The sequence below is a fragment of the Myotis lucifugus genome, unplaced genomic scaffold (genome assembly GCF_000147115.1).
Source record: "Myotis lucifugus unplaced genomic scaffold, Myoluc2.0 scaffold_78, whole genome shotgun sequence".
Lineage (NCBI taxonomy): Eukaryota > Metazoa > Chordata > Mammalia > Chiroptera > Vespertilionidae > Myotis > Myotis lucifugus.
The window spans coordinates 791,557-805,153 of NW_005871126.1; the positions used below are offsets into that span (position 1 = coordinate 791,557).

The 13,597-nt window shown below is 38.9% G+C and overlaps 1 protein-coding gene across 1 annotated transcript in view; it reads right to left on the reverse strand.

The window, feature by feature from the left end:
* LOC111826438 (lymphoid-restricted membrane protein) overlaps positions 1–13,597 on the reverse strand; it is a 39,473-nt gene that overhangs the window by 20,578 nt on the left and 5,298 nt on the right. The window contains exons 4-8 of the mRNA XM_023755543.1: positions 11,797–11,875; positions 10,064–10,222; positions 6,455–6,572; positions 4,138–4,188; positions 1,306–1,383 (exon numbers count right to left, since the gene is read on the reverse strand). Coding sequence (XP_023611311.1) covers positions 1,306–1,383; positions 4,138–4,188; positions 6,455–6,572; positions 10,064–10,222; positions 11,797–11,875 — 485 coding nt within the window. The remainder of the gene's footprint in view (positions 1–1,305; positions 1,384–4,137; positions 4,189–6,454; positions 6,573–10,063; positions 10,223–11,796; positions 11,876–13,597) is intronic.

Sequence of the window (13,597 nt, forward strand, 5' to 3'; positions counted from 1 at the left end):
CTACCCTATATATCGGGAACAGTCTCTTAGATTTAAAAATTAAAACCCGGCAAGGCTACTCTAACACTGAAAAAACAGGATGATGCCGTGATGACATGCATGGACTCTGGCTTGCACATTTTGTGGTCAGCCCTGATTCTGACACTTATAACTGTGTGACAAAGCCAATTACTTAACTTCTCTCTGCTTCAGTTTTTTTCCACCCATAAGATGGGGAAAATGGTACTACTGCCTCAGAAGGATCACGTTACATACTACTTTTTATAATCAGGGCAAAAAAATGTAGCTGCCCATACACAGCAAGATGCCTTTCACCTGTATGAAAAGTATGGTCACTGGTGCATGCAGCGTCCCAGATTGCGAGAGGGATGTCTGACTGCCGATTTAGGCCTGACATCCCCCGAGGGGTCCCGGATTGCGAGAGGATGCAGGCCAGGCTGAGGGACCCCCCTCACACCTGTGCACGAATTTCGTGCATTGGGCCTCTAGTTATTTATAATAGCCAAGGTTTGGAAGCAACCCAAGGGTCCATCAGTAGATAAGGGGATAAAAAGTTCATGGTACATTTACACAATGGAATACTACTCAGCCATAAACAAGAAGAAAAACTTACCTTTTGTGACCACATGAATGGATCTGGAGAGTATTATGCTAAGCAAAATAAGCCAGTTAGAGAAAGACAAATACCATATGATCTCACTTATATGTGGAATCCAATAAACTAAGAAAAAAAATAGAAACAGACCCATAGAGACAAAGAACAGACTGACAGCTCTCAGAGGAGAGAGTGTTTTGGGGATTGGTGAAAAAGGTGAAGGGATTAAGCAAAAAATAAACATAGACAACAGTGTGGTTATTACCAGAGAAAGGAGGAGGTGGGCAAAGGGGGATATATGGTGGCGGAAGAGACTTGACTTTGGGTGTTGAGTGCATGATGAAGTATGCAGAAGTGGTATAGACTTGTACACTTGCAACATGTATAATTTTATTAACCAATGTCACCTCAATAAATTCCATAAACAATAACACTGGTTTTGATGATGGTTGCACAACTCTGAACATATTAAAAGGCACTGACTTGTACATTTTTAAGTGGGTGGATTTAATGGCATGTGTATTATTTATCAGTAAAGCTGTTACATTAAAAAATAGAGATTGCCCTTTATATAACTCAGACATCTTGAGGAGTACAAATTTTAAAGTTTATAGCAAAAGGTTATTGTACCAATGAGTCATACACACCTTTATAGAGTAATATTAGCTCGATGGAAGAAAATGTTTTACCAGTATTTGGGAAATGCTTACTTGGTGCTCTGTCTCAGTTTTAGACAATTCCTCAATATTCTTTTCCAATGCATATATATCCATAACATTCTTGGTATTCTAATGTAAAAAAAGATAGTATTCTTTGATTTAGTCCAAATATAAAAAATAAGAGGCCGTCTTAAAGTCTTTTTTAGGAAGAAGTATTTTCATCATTGTTATCATAATCCATTTTAAGCTAAGGGACAAAACTTTAGATAGCATGGGCCTTTTAACATGACATCTAGGAAGCCCCTTATCATCTTACATTCCACCACAGCATTCACTCCCTAGTTCACACCTTTCACACTTGTCATTACCAGTAATGGTGGCCCTTTCATTATATTGACTGCAAGTTTCTCCCTCTTCAACCACCACTTCTTGTCTTTCCAGATTACTTCTTTGAGCACCAACAAACCTCAATCCCCACGGAAGCTTGCAATCCGCTGATCTGACCACCTTCCCATGATTCTTCCACTTTTCTTGTGAACTCGGTCCATCTTTACTCGGCTTAAATTATTCTGTGGTCATTCCATACAACCACCCTCTTCCACATCCCCTCAATTCCCTTGCCTCTTCCCTACTTCTTAGTATTTGCTTAATTTGAGCTTTCCATTTACTCTGTGCCAGCACCCTTCCAGATGAACATTGTTAAAGAAAAACACAAATGAACCAACAGCTCACATGTTAAATTTATCACCTTTCACCTCAATGTTTACTGGCAATCATATCATATATAATCCTATTCTATTCTTCTGGACATTTTCGTAAATCAGGGATTTGCAAACTACACTAACTTTCCTACCCCAGCCACACAGGCCAGCTCTAATTGACACCCTGGTTTGTAAATAAAGTTTTATTAAAAAACTACTGTGTCCATTTGTTTTTATATTATCTCTGGTTGCTTTCACACTACAATGGCAGAAGGGAGTGGCTGTGTCAAAGCTTTTTAGCCAGGAAACCCTATAAATATTTACTATCAGGTCCTTTACAAAAAGTTTGCCAACTCCTTGCTTATTTTATCCCTTCCCTCTTCTTGAATTTCCAATACCTCTTCCAACATCCTCACTCTCAGTTGATAACTTCATATTTCACTGAGACAATTTTAGAAACATAAGAGAACTTTCATAGTACTGCAATATATAATAAATACCTTTGGATATACTACGAAGCATTTGCTGATCTGCACACTTCTCTCCACCACTACTGCTTTTGCCTGGATTATTACAAGGGCCTCCTAATTGGTCTCCCAGTTTCTATCCCACTCTGTAAACAGCCGGAGTCCATACAATGCCCATATAAGACCTTATGGGTTTGGCTCCAGGCAGCTCTCTGCCACACTTCTTGCTACTTATTTCCTCTGATCCAGCCATACTGGTCTTGCTTTCCCTCAATGACAGCAGGCATGCTACAGCCTGAGGTCCTTGAGCTGGCCATTTCTTCTGCCTGGAATGTTCTTCCACAGATAAACCTCCTTTCCAATTTTTAGCCAAATGAGTAATTTCACAGTGCTACTTTTATCCTAACCACGCTAGTTTAAATTGTACTCCCCCACAACTGTTTTCACTTTTCTTTTCTCCACAGCACTAGTCACCATCTAACATGCTAGCTCCACATGGGCTATTTTGCTTAAGTTTGTTTCCTCAGCATCTAGAATAGTGCCTAGCACATAAAGGTCTCCCAAAGAATATGTGTTGAATGAATGAATGAATGAATGAATGAATGAATGTGAATACCCAAACCACTGTGCTGTTACTCTTCACAATGCATCAGATTTTTGCCTCCAAAAGGAATCTTAGCTAGCAGTGACACTGACGTGCCTTTTCTAATGGAAATCAGTCATTGCAATGCTGTGAAGGGTTCTAAATCTCCTTCCTCCTATCTTAATTCTAAACTGATTTGGTACAATTCTTTGATGCTAGTCAATCATCTTATATTCAAGGAGAAAAGCATCTTACCTTGGGAGCTTAACTGTAAAGCACTAGTTTTTGTAGCTATAACATGTCTGAATCTAAGGTAGGGTTTCTTTCCAATCTTTGTTTCTTTTTTAACCCACCAAGAAATTTTTTAATGTTCACTTGGTCCATATTTTGGATAACTCTCCAGATTGTTCATCACAGCTTAATAAATAATAAACTTTTATAAAGCCCAAATTTTAAAATGTGCATAACACTTGCCATTCAAAATGCACCTACATAGAATTTCTCTCCAAAATAGTAAGTTACTAGTAGCTTTGTTACCCATTCTTTCATTGCTTTAATTCTGTTGCTTAAAAAGATATATTGCATTGAATTATTCATTTTTTAGAGATTTTACTCATATTTCCTAACATATATGAGGTACATTATAAGTAAACAAATGGGTTCACCTGCATTATCTTTATCTCTAAAATAACTGAGGGAATAGGTATTATTAGCTCAAAAAATATAAATGTCTTTTCCAAGGTCAGACTTACAGTGAATTTAAGATCTGGGTCTTAGATTCAAGACATTTGTCACCTAGTTCAATAGAATAATAACAGAAAGGTAATATATAATTTCTACACTTTCCTTCTTGATTTGTATAGTTTTTAGATGTGTTAATTTCACTTCATCTTAAATCTGAATATTTAAAACCACACTTCTTCCATGGACATATACCAAGGTAATAAGATACTTCTGTCCAGACATGAAAATCCTATCCCCTCTCCCTCATTTGTCATTTGACAAAGCAACCTGGGTTTTGGCCCACAGGAGTTTGAATACTCACATCATTTCTGTTTAACCCGGGGTCAGGACCCATGATTGATTGATTCTATCAGTTTATTGGTGCCCATGTTTAATGATTTTAACATACCTCCTCTTGGAGAATCCGAATCTTAAGAATCAGAGCCCGGTTTTCTGCCTCCTGATTCATTAAAAGAAAAGTCATTTAAAAATATTTTAGAAGTTTATGAAAATACCACATATTTAACTCCAAGACTATCGACATTCTTTCCCTTTATTAGTTTTAAGCATGGCACTGACATATCACAAATGAGCCTAGCCTGAAAATATTTCCAACATGGGCTTAAGTCTGTGGCTAACAGTTTCTTGGGATCTGTGAGAAGTCACTCTTCTCCTTGACTTAATCTATGACAGTAGGAAGGAAAGACTAAAAACATAAAAGAAAGCGCCTGGCTTCTTTCCCTGCTACTTCCCGCCATCCACCTATGACAGGTACTGTGAACTCATCTGTTTAAACAGCACTTTGAAACCTTAAAGAGATCTAGTTTTCTACTTGGAGCTGTTGATATTCCCAGATTCAACATTACCATATGATTATAAAAAAATTTTCTAATGAAGAGCCCCAAACTCAGAACCCTCAGAAGAAAAAAATATTCCAGGACAAAATAAATGCCAAAATGTTAACAATAAACATATTGCTATGGTAGGATAAATATATTGATACGGTAGGATAAGAATTTAGTGGGAGTTTTTTTGTTAATATGCATTTCTTTATTTTTATAGAGTAACTAGGAATTACCTTCCTATATAATAAAACCCTAATATGCAAATCGACTGAACGGCAGAACGACTGGCAGAATGACTGGTCACTGTGATGTGCACTGACCACCAGGAGGCAGACACTCAATGCAGGAGCTGCCCCAAGCCCATAGGCCCCGATCAGTGGCAGAGGCGGGGGGGGGGGGTAGGGTCAGTGAGCAGGCAGTGCTGGGCCTGCCAAGGCGGGTGCCAGCAGGGGCTCCCCATCATCCCACTGGCCGCCCCGAAGATCAGCCCTGATGGCCGGCCAGGCCTAGGGACCCTACCCATGCACAAATTTCATGCACCAGGCCTCTAGTTATAATATAAAAATAAAAGGGAAAACATGTCAGGCTAGGTTGTCATTGATACAAGAATGAAGGAACACCTCCTCCCCATGCACACATAATTGGAATCAGAAGACCTGAATTCAATTCTAGCTTTATCATTTATTAGACAATTGACTTTGAATAATCAAAACATCTCTGGACTTTACCTATAATTCTATTAATTTTTACATGAAAAATAGCTACTTCTGTTTCTACCTCAATGAATTTCCATGATGACCAATGAAATATTCAAAATTATTTTAAAATTTAAAACACTATAAAATGCAAAGAATTAGAATTGCCTATCTAGGACTCCTTGCTTTTAATAATAGCAAGTATTACCCAGCCCTAGGAGGAAAGAGGACATTACGTGCTTTCCATATATTAACTCATATAACCTTCTCAGCCCTAGGGTCTCAGGACACTGAGGCTTAAAGAGGTTATGTAGTTTGTCTAAAGTTACACAGCCCCAGGAGTCAGGACTTGACTGCTGGCCTTCTGATTTTCAAGGGTAGGTTCTTGATAATTTCTCTACATTGCCTCCAGATAAAAGCTCTTCATTGGCCCCAAATCGAATATTCCCTGTAGTGCACTCATAGAGACTTGCAGAGTCACCTGACACTCAGTGAGTCTAGTCCCACATTTTACTATTGAGGTAAGAGCGAAGCTAAGCTGTGTTGGTTGTGGGAGGTCACGAGTGACTGACACAGACCTGGAGCCCGTCTCTTGATGAATTACAGACCTAAAAATAAATTAGTCTGAATGACTTTCAGCTGACCCCACCGTCATTAGCAATGCTAGAATACTACTGCTGTAATATATTACTAAAAATAACAATTTAACATTCTCAATAAAAATGATTTTGTACTTCTCTGTTGAGTTAAAGCTTAGCCTAAATAGCAATTTGCTCTAAAAATTACAAGCCTGTACTGATTTAGTATAAGGACTGATTTATGGAGCTTCTTAGTAATCTGAAAGTATTGGGAAAATTGATCTTTTTTTTTTAACTGAGAAAAAGTTGAAAGTTCAATGGAGAATTTTAAAAAAAAATTCAAGTGGATTTTGGTATTAGGTACTTATGAATTCACCTATCAACTTCAGGATGCATTTTAGAGATCTTCTACATCTTCACAAACCATTGTGAATATGACCAAGCATTTTGTAAATAATTTTAATCTTGGTTGAAAAGAAAAATACAGGTTTTCATCCTACCTGCCTTAACTTGTTTAAGGTGTTACCATTATTCATTTATCAGACTATTGGCTGACTTTTGCCTCCAAATAAACCCTCCTGGTGTTTCAAGGAACTTGGATGACTTACTAATTGTTTGTTCTGGGCTACAATTGTGGTCTTCTGCTCTTCTGAAGCACTCATACTAGTTTTCAGTTCCTCTAGTTCTTCTTGTAACAGATTTGTTCTCATAATAGCCTGGTGGGCACTGTGGGGGTGGGGGTGGGGGGAAGAAGGCGATGAGCAAAACCTCAAGTGTAACTGTCAAACATGCTAAGAAAAGCCAAGGACTATTTTTAGATCCAAGCTGAAAACCACTGAAAATATAAACCAGATGCCAACAATAGTAAAAATATACCCACTATCTTTCATAGTCCTTGGTAAAGAAAGGGATTTCAGGGCAGGGTGATGGTGGGGGAAAGTGATAGAAGGAAAAAAAACATATTCCCGAAGATAAAGATTTGGAGACTCCCTTTGAAATCCTCGTTGGCTGAATCCCACAGTTCTTTCCTTCTACTAATAAAATGTAATATTAGTTAGTGCAATTCCACAAATATTTATTCAATAATAGCATGTTCCAGGTGCTGTACCCTGCAAGGGGCCCATGATGGTGGACAAAAGGGACAAAGCCCTTGCCCTTGTGCAGATTAATACTAGTCAAGGAGATGACAACTGAAATGTATACACGCTTCAATAGTTGATAACTCCCTTTTCACTCCTTTTCAGGTTTAACTGATTTGAAATAATGGGTGAAGCCAAACTAAGCTTTGGGCAAAGAAAATGTATCCTAAAGTGTCACTAGGCTGTTTTTTTTAAATGGAGATACATAAAAGATAAAGTTTACAGTACAAAACCTACAGCAGTCGAGTTGGGGGCACACAAATACCAAATGAAATGATTCTTGATGTTTGTGATTCCATTGCTTCACATTATCAGCAGTGCCTGGGCCAGAATGGTCATCAGTTTGAAAACAGGCATTGACAAAAAAATTATTCATTTCTGTAGATTATTTTAAATTTTGAAAATGAACTGTATGTTAATAAACACTGACTTTATAATCATTCAAAGTATGTATACATTTTTGGGGACACCTTGTATTTTATTTTAAAGGTTTATTATAGCATTGTTTACAGTAACAAAGCACTGAAAACAACCTAACTGTCCAACTAAGAAAGCTTATTAACTGTATTATGGTAATCCATATCATGGAATTACCTAGTTGTACTCCCACTAGATTATAAACTGTTTTCTGTGCAGGGTCTCAAAGAAGGTACAATGTGTGCCTTATTAAAGAATTACATTGGTCATTCAACATGTATTTATTGAGCTCCAACTCTGTGCCAGGCATTATGCTAGATACTAGAGAAGAAAAAAGTAAACTCAGTCACGAGAACTCTACCCTCCTGGAATATATGGTCTAGTGGGGTAAACAGACAATCATCATTTACAATACAGTGTGACAAGAACCAAGGTTGGAGTGAACCCAAGTTCTGCAGACACCGTGTTAAAGGCAGACAGTTCAGATCATGAGAAAGAAGAAGAGGGAGGGAGGGAGAGAACAGAAGCTCGCTGGGGGGCTGCAAGCAGTTAGATATTGTTAGAGCCTAGAGTGGAAAACGAGAAGTAGAAATAAGGCAACAGAGGCCCCACCGTGAAAGGCTTTGCAAACTAGATGAAAGAATTTAGATTTTTATCCCGAATATGTTAGGGCTCCATTGACGTGTTTGGGGCAGAGGCATAATGTAATCAGATGGGCCTTTAGGAAGAGCATTCCCCTAGGTGTGACACTTTTGGAAAAGGCAAGGAACCTAATCAGGAGGTTGCTGTCATGATCCAGGAGAAAGGTAATGCTGACTTGAACTACGTGACAGATGTAGGAATGGAAAGAAGTAAATCTATTTGAGAGACATAAAGTAGGTCCATTGAACAGGCCTTGCTATTTGATTTAGAAGCGAAGGCTGAGGAAGAAAAAAGAGACAAAGATTTCTGGCTTGCAGGCAACTGGAAGGATGAGAGAGCTCTTCTGTGGCAGACATTCTCCTAAGCACTGGAGTAATCAGCGTGGGTAAGATTAAGTTCCTCCTGTTAACAAGGGCAGTTCATATAGAAGACAAATTATACTACAACAAGACACCTGTCCAATATCAAAAATAGGCTGTGAGCGATGAAAGGAAACAGAGGCCCTTTCTGAAGGATTAGGGGAAGGAGAAAAGCGAAGGACAAAGGCTGCTCATCTTGATTCTCTAGCCTTTCTGTCCTTCTGTGAGGAATCCAATTCCCTTCTAACACATTTCTTTACTGCTTCAGTTAACCAGAGTCCGCAGTAAAGAAACGTGTTACAACCAAAAGCCCTAACCGACACGTTCACCCAATGCATAGTTGTTTTTAAAATCAACTTTAACTTCTTATATTTCACATAAATAATAAATAAATCAAACGTGGAATGGCAAGAGCTTGAGGTAAGCATATTGTGAACGTTTATACTTTGGTTTGGAGGCTGGATTGGCTGGTCAAAAAATTACCAGGATATGTGCCCACGGTCAAAATGCTCTACCGTCTTTTCAAGTTAACTTACAACTTTCCGTTCAGAATATTAGCACCTGCATCTTAAACACAACTCAGTGAGAACCTGTTGCTTCTTTTCTGATGTTCAAGCATCTTCCTGCAACCACTTTACCAGTGTCGCACACTACCTGGTATGTCTCCTAGGTGCTTTTGGCCTTTCCAACGTAAGCTAAGGTCAGGAACTTCCTTATCATCCTTCTAGGGTATAGGTACCCTGAGGGCACATTTTAAATCTAACTCATCAACAAATCTCTCATAATACTTAGCATGAGACAGCATAGAATAAGGGCGTAACAAAACCACACAACTCCTCTGGATAGGTCCACACCTGGCCCCTCGGTGTAATGGTGTTCCATAGAGAACATGACCTTGAGTGACTTAGAGAATATCATTGCTAGAAAATAACTGACAGAAATTGCTCATGGGAATATAAAATGGTACAGCTGCTCATGGGAATATAAAATGGTACAGCTGCTTTGGAGAACGGTTTGGCAGCTCCTCAAAATGCTAAGTATAGGTTACTACCCAGCAAGTGCAATCCTAGGTATAGACCCCAAAGAACTAGGAACATGTCCACACAAAAACCGGCACCCAGGTGTTCACAGCAGCAATGTTCACGAGAGCCGGAAGTGGAATAACCCCAGGGTCCATCCTCCGAAAAATGAATAAACAAAATGGCATATATCCATACAATGGGTTGTTTTTCACCGAATAGAAAGGAATGAGCTACTGGTGCAGGCTACAACATGAATGAATCTTGCAAACATATGCTAAGTGAAAGAAGCCAGTCACAAAGGACACAGATCGTATGATTCCATTTATATGAAATCACTAGAAAAGGCAAATCCATAGAGGCAGAAAATAGATTAGTGGCTGCAAGGTACAGATGGAAGCAGGTACTGGGAGTGACTGCTATTTCATGTGGGATTCTTTTTGGAGGAATAAAAGTGTTCTGGAATTAGATCATGATGATGGCTGCACAATCTTGTGAATATACCAAAAAAAACCCACTGAATTGTACAGTTTCAATCGGTAAATTTTATGTGATGGGAATTATATCTCAATAAAAAGCATATTTTTTAAAGTAAAAGCCACCCTGAAAACTCCAGCATGCGGCACCCCACAGCTGTTCACCTTTTTATCTGTAGGCGCAGTTCAGTACAGTCCTCCGATAACCGGCTGTTAGCTTCTTCCAAGGTTTCCAATGCCAACTTGAGCTGATTATTTTCCTCTTCCAGTTTCTGCTTGTTGGAATGCAGCTCTTCTACATAGGTAATCAAGTCAGACACCTCTCTGCAGAGGAAACAAGGAGTAAGAATAAATAATCTTCAATATGTCTAATTCCTTCCAATCAAAATAAGGCATATAGTTAAGCCCAAACAGGCTTAAATATTCCCGCAGGATTTTCTACTTTATCATCTTCCATCCTCATTAATGGAGTTTATTTATACAATAAACATCCATTCAAGCATCTATTATAATAGCATCAAAGATTAGTCCAAAATTGTCAGGTATGCATCATCTGCCGGTTATCAAGTCAACTTGCACAGCTTTTGTTTATTCCTTTCCCCTTCACTCCCAACTTTTGATCCGTCTACACTGGCGAGTTCCTATTTCTGCTTGTGGTAGGGAAGATCCTGAAATAAATGGACACATTACTCTCTCAGTCAAGGGATCATGGCAGGTTTTAATAGGCCTTTAACCAGGAAACAGTTTTTGGAGTTTTACATTTGTAGCCTGTACCTCTCGACTTAATGTTCATGTTCCCTAATATTTTCTACAGCTTGTTGATGTTTGTGAGTGTCTCTCTCGCCACCAACATTAGATCATAAACCCTGTGAAAGCTTGGATTGCATATTTCATGGGGTTCCAGGTCTCCTCTTCTTCTTTGCCAACTTACCACAGGTCTTAGCAAAGACTGGGTAGATGCGTTTTAAACCACCTTTTTGCATGATGAAATCTGAAGCGGCAAAGATAAACTAAGGGAGAGACAGCATCACCTCCCCCTAATATCTAAAATACACATTTAGCCAAAATGCTAAAGCTGTATCTATTAAAGAAGTGCTTTAAAAATAACCCCTCACCACATGATCTCGCTCACTTGTGGAATATAAAGAACATTATATAAACTGTTGAACAAAAATAGATAGAGGCAAAGAAGCATCAAACAGACTGTCAAACTTCAGCAGGAAGGTCGGGGAGGGTTGAGGGGGTAAGAGATCAACGGAAGGACTTGTAAGCATGCATATAAGCACAACCAATAGACACAAGACACTGGCGGGGCGGGGGGAGGTGAGGGCAAGTGCTGGGAGGTAGGGGAAACCTAGGGGAGGTCAATGGGGGGAAAAAGGAGACATATGTACTACTATTTGTAATACCTTAAACAATAAAAATAATAATAATCCTTCAACCAAAGAACTTGTATGCATATATGCATAACCCATGGACACAGACAATAGGGTGGTAAAGGTCTGGGGCAGAGGGTGGTGATGGGCTAGAAGGGGTCAATGGGGAGAAAATGGGACATATTTAATACTTTCAACAATAAAGATTTTTAAAAAATAACGCACCAAAGAACTTAAAGTCAATGTCATACTCTACTTCAAATGGGACTTGTTTTCCATAGAAAACACATGATGTCAGTGAAGGAGAAAGGGTTCATGAGTGAGAAAATGTTAATTTATGTCTTACATAAATTAGTTCTAATACAATTCAGATAGAATCATTGATAATTAAAAATAAATGATAGCAACACTACCACACACACAAAAAGGGCTAAATAACTTCATCATAAGTAAAATATATAAATCTATAAAATAAATAAAACTTGGGGCACTTGAGAAAGCATTACAGCTAAGAATGCTTACAAGATTCCTCTAGACACGTCTCCGCTCAAAGCCTCGAAGTTCCCTGATGCAGACTCTGTTATATTTCTGATCATCTTAACTGAAACACATACAAGAGAGAATAATGAAAAACCCACTTCTTCAAACCACAAGAAAGTGGCAGAACAATAGCAAGAAAACCCATACATACTTGCTCTCCCTGATTTTATGCTGCCCTGGTCAAGGGCAGAATCATCCATGCTGCTGCCTGGTCCACTATTCACTCCTTCACTGTGGGCAAAAAAACAACAAAACAAAACTACAACAACAAAAACCAATGAGCTAGGATTCTTTGCCAGATCAAAGCTTAGCTAACTTTTCAGATGTACTCTGTATTTTCCTATTCAGGTGTTTGTTTCTGGAGTTTAAAAACTCTATCTATTCATTCAGCAACTCAATGGAGCCCAATATGGTGCTTAAATAGGGTAATAGAAGAGAAATGTAAGGCATTCATTCCTTTCACCTTCCATAACCTTTTAACTTAACATGAAAAAGAAAATGAGAAAGTTCACAAAAAAAGAGAAAAGTTAAAACCATCATGGAAAAGATAATAATTTTGGAATATATTCTTTTCAACTTTTTCCTATGCATATTTTTACAAATATGGGATTATACTGCAAATACGGATTAATTGCCTATTATTTGAAACACATACATATATGTGAATATTTCTCTTGTCAAATATTGATCTAATCATAATTCTGAGTGACTATTTAAGATTCTAGTGTATGGAAGTATTATAATTTATTTGTCCAACTCTCTGTTTTTAAATAGTTAGGTTGCTTATATTTATCACTATCATAAACAGCATTCTACACATATATTAGAGCACATGATTGGTTATTGTAATTAAATTTACATTACTAGCTTGAACATATCACATATTTTTAAGGGTTTATATGCATTCCTAAATTGCTCATTAAAAAACCAACCTGCACCACTACCAACAATGTATGAGGGTGGGCTTAATTCTCCACCTGCTCTGACAACAAGGGAGAGAGTGATTCTTTTACAGCTTTGCTAAACCAATGGGAAAATATGGTATACTGTCTTTATTTGCATTTCTTTGATTACTAATAAGATTAGGTATCCTATCTAATAAAAGACAAAAAGGGTAATTGACCGTACCTTTGCTATGCTTCCCATTGGCTAATCAGGGCAATATGCAAATTAACCACCAACAAAGATGGCAGCCAGCAGCCACAGAGCTGGAGCGAGCAGGAGGCTTGCTTGCTCCAGTGATGGAGAAAGCCAAGGTTCCCCACCTGCCGCGGCCTGGCTCTGAGCTCCAAAATCAACAAAGTTTCAATTATAGAAGCTAAACAAACTCCAGATACCTGCTTTCAGCAGGCCATGGCCACAGAGCTGGAGCAAGCAGGAGCCAGCTCTGAGCTCCACTGAAGGCAACAAGGTTTCAATTATAGAAGGTAAATAAATTCCAGAATAAAAAGAAAAAAAGGAGAGGCTGGGAGCTTCAGTCGCCGGCCAGCCTGAAAACGGCCCTCAGTCCCTCACCCAGACTGGCCAGGCACCCCAGTGGGGACCCCACCCTGAAGGGGGTGTGACCAGCTGCAAACAGCCATCAGACCCTCACCCAGGCTGGCCAGGCACTCCAGCAGGACCCCCACCCTGATCCGGGACACCTTCAGGGCAAACTAGCCGGCCCCCACCCGAGCACCAGGCTCTATCCTATATAGTAAAAGGGTAATATGCAAACTGACCCTAATAGCAGAAAGACTGGGAATGACTGGTCACTATGACACACACTGACACTAATAGGGTG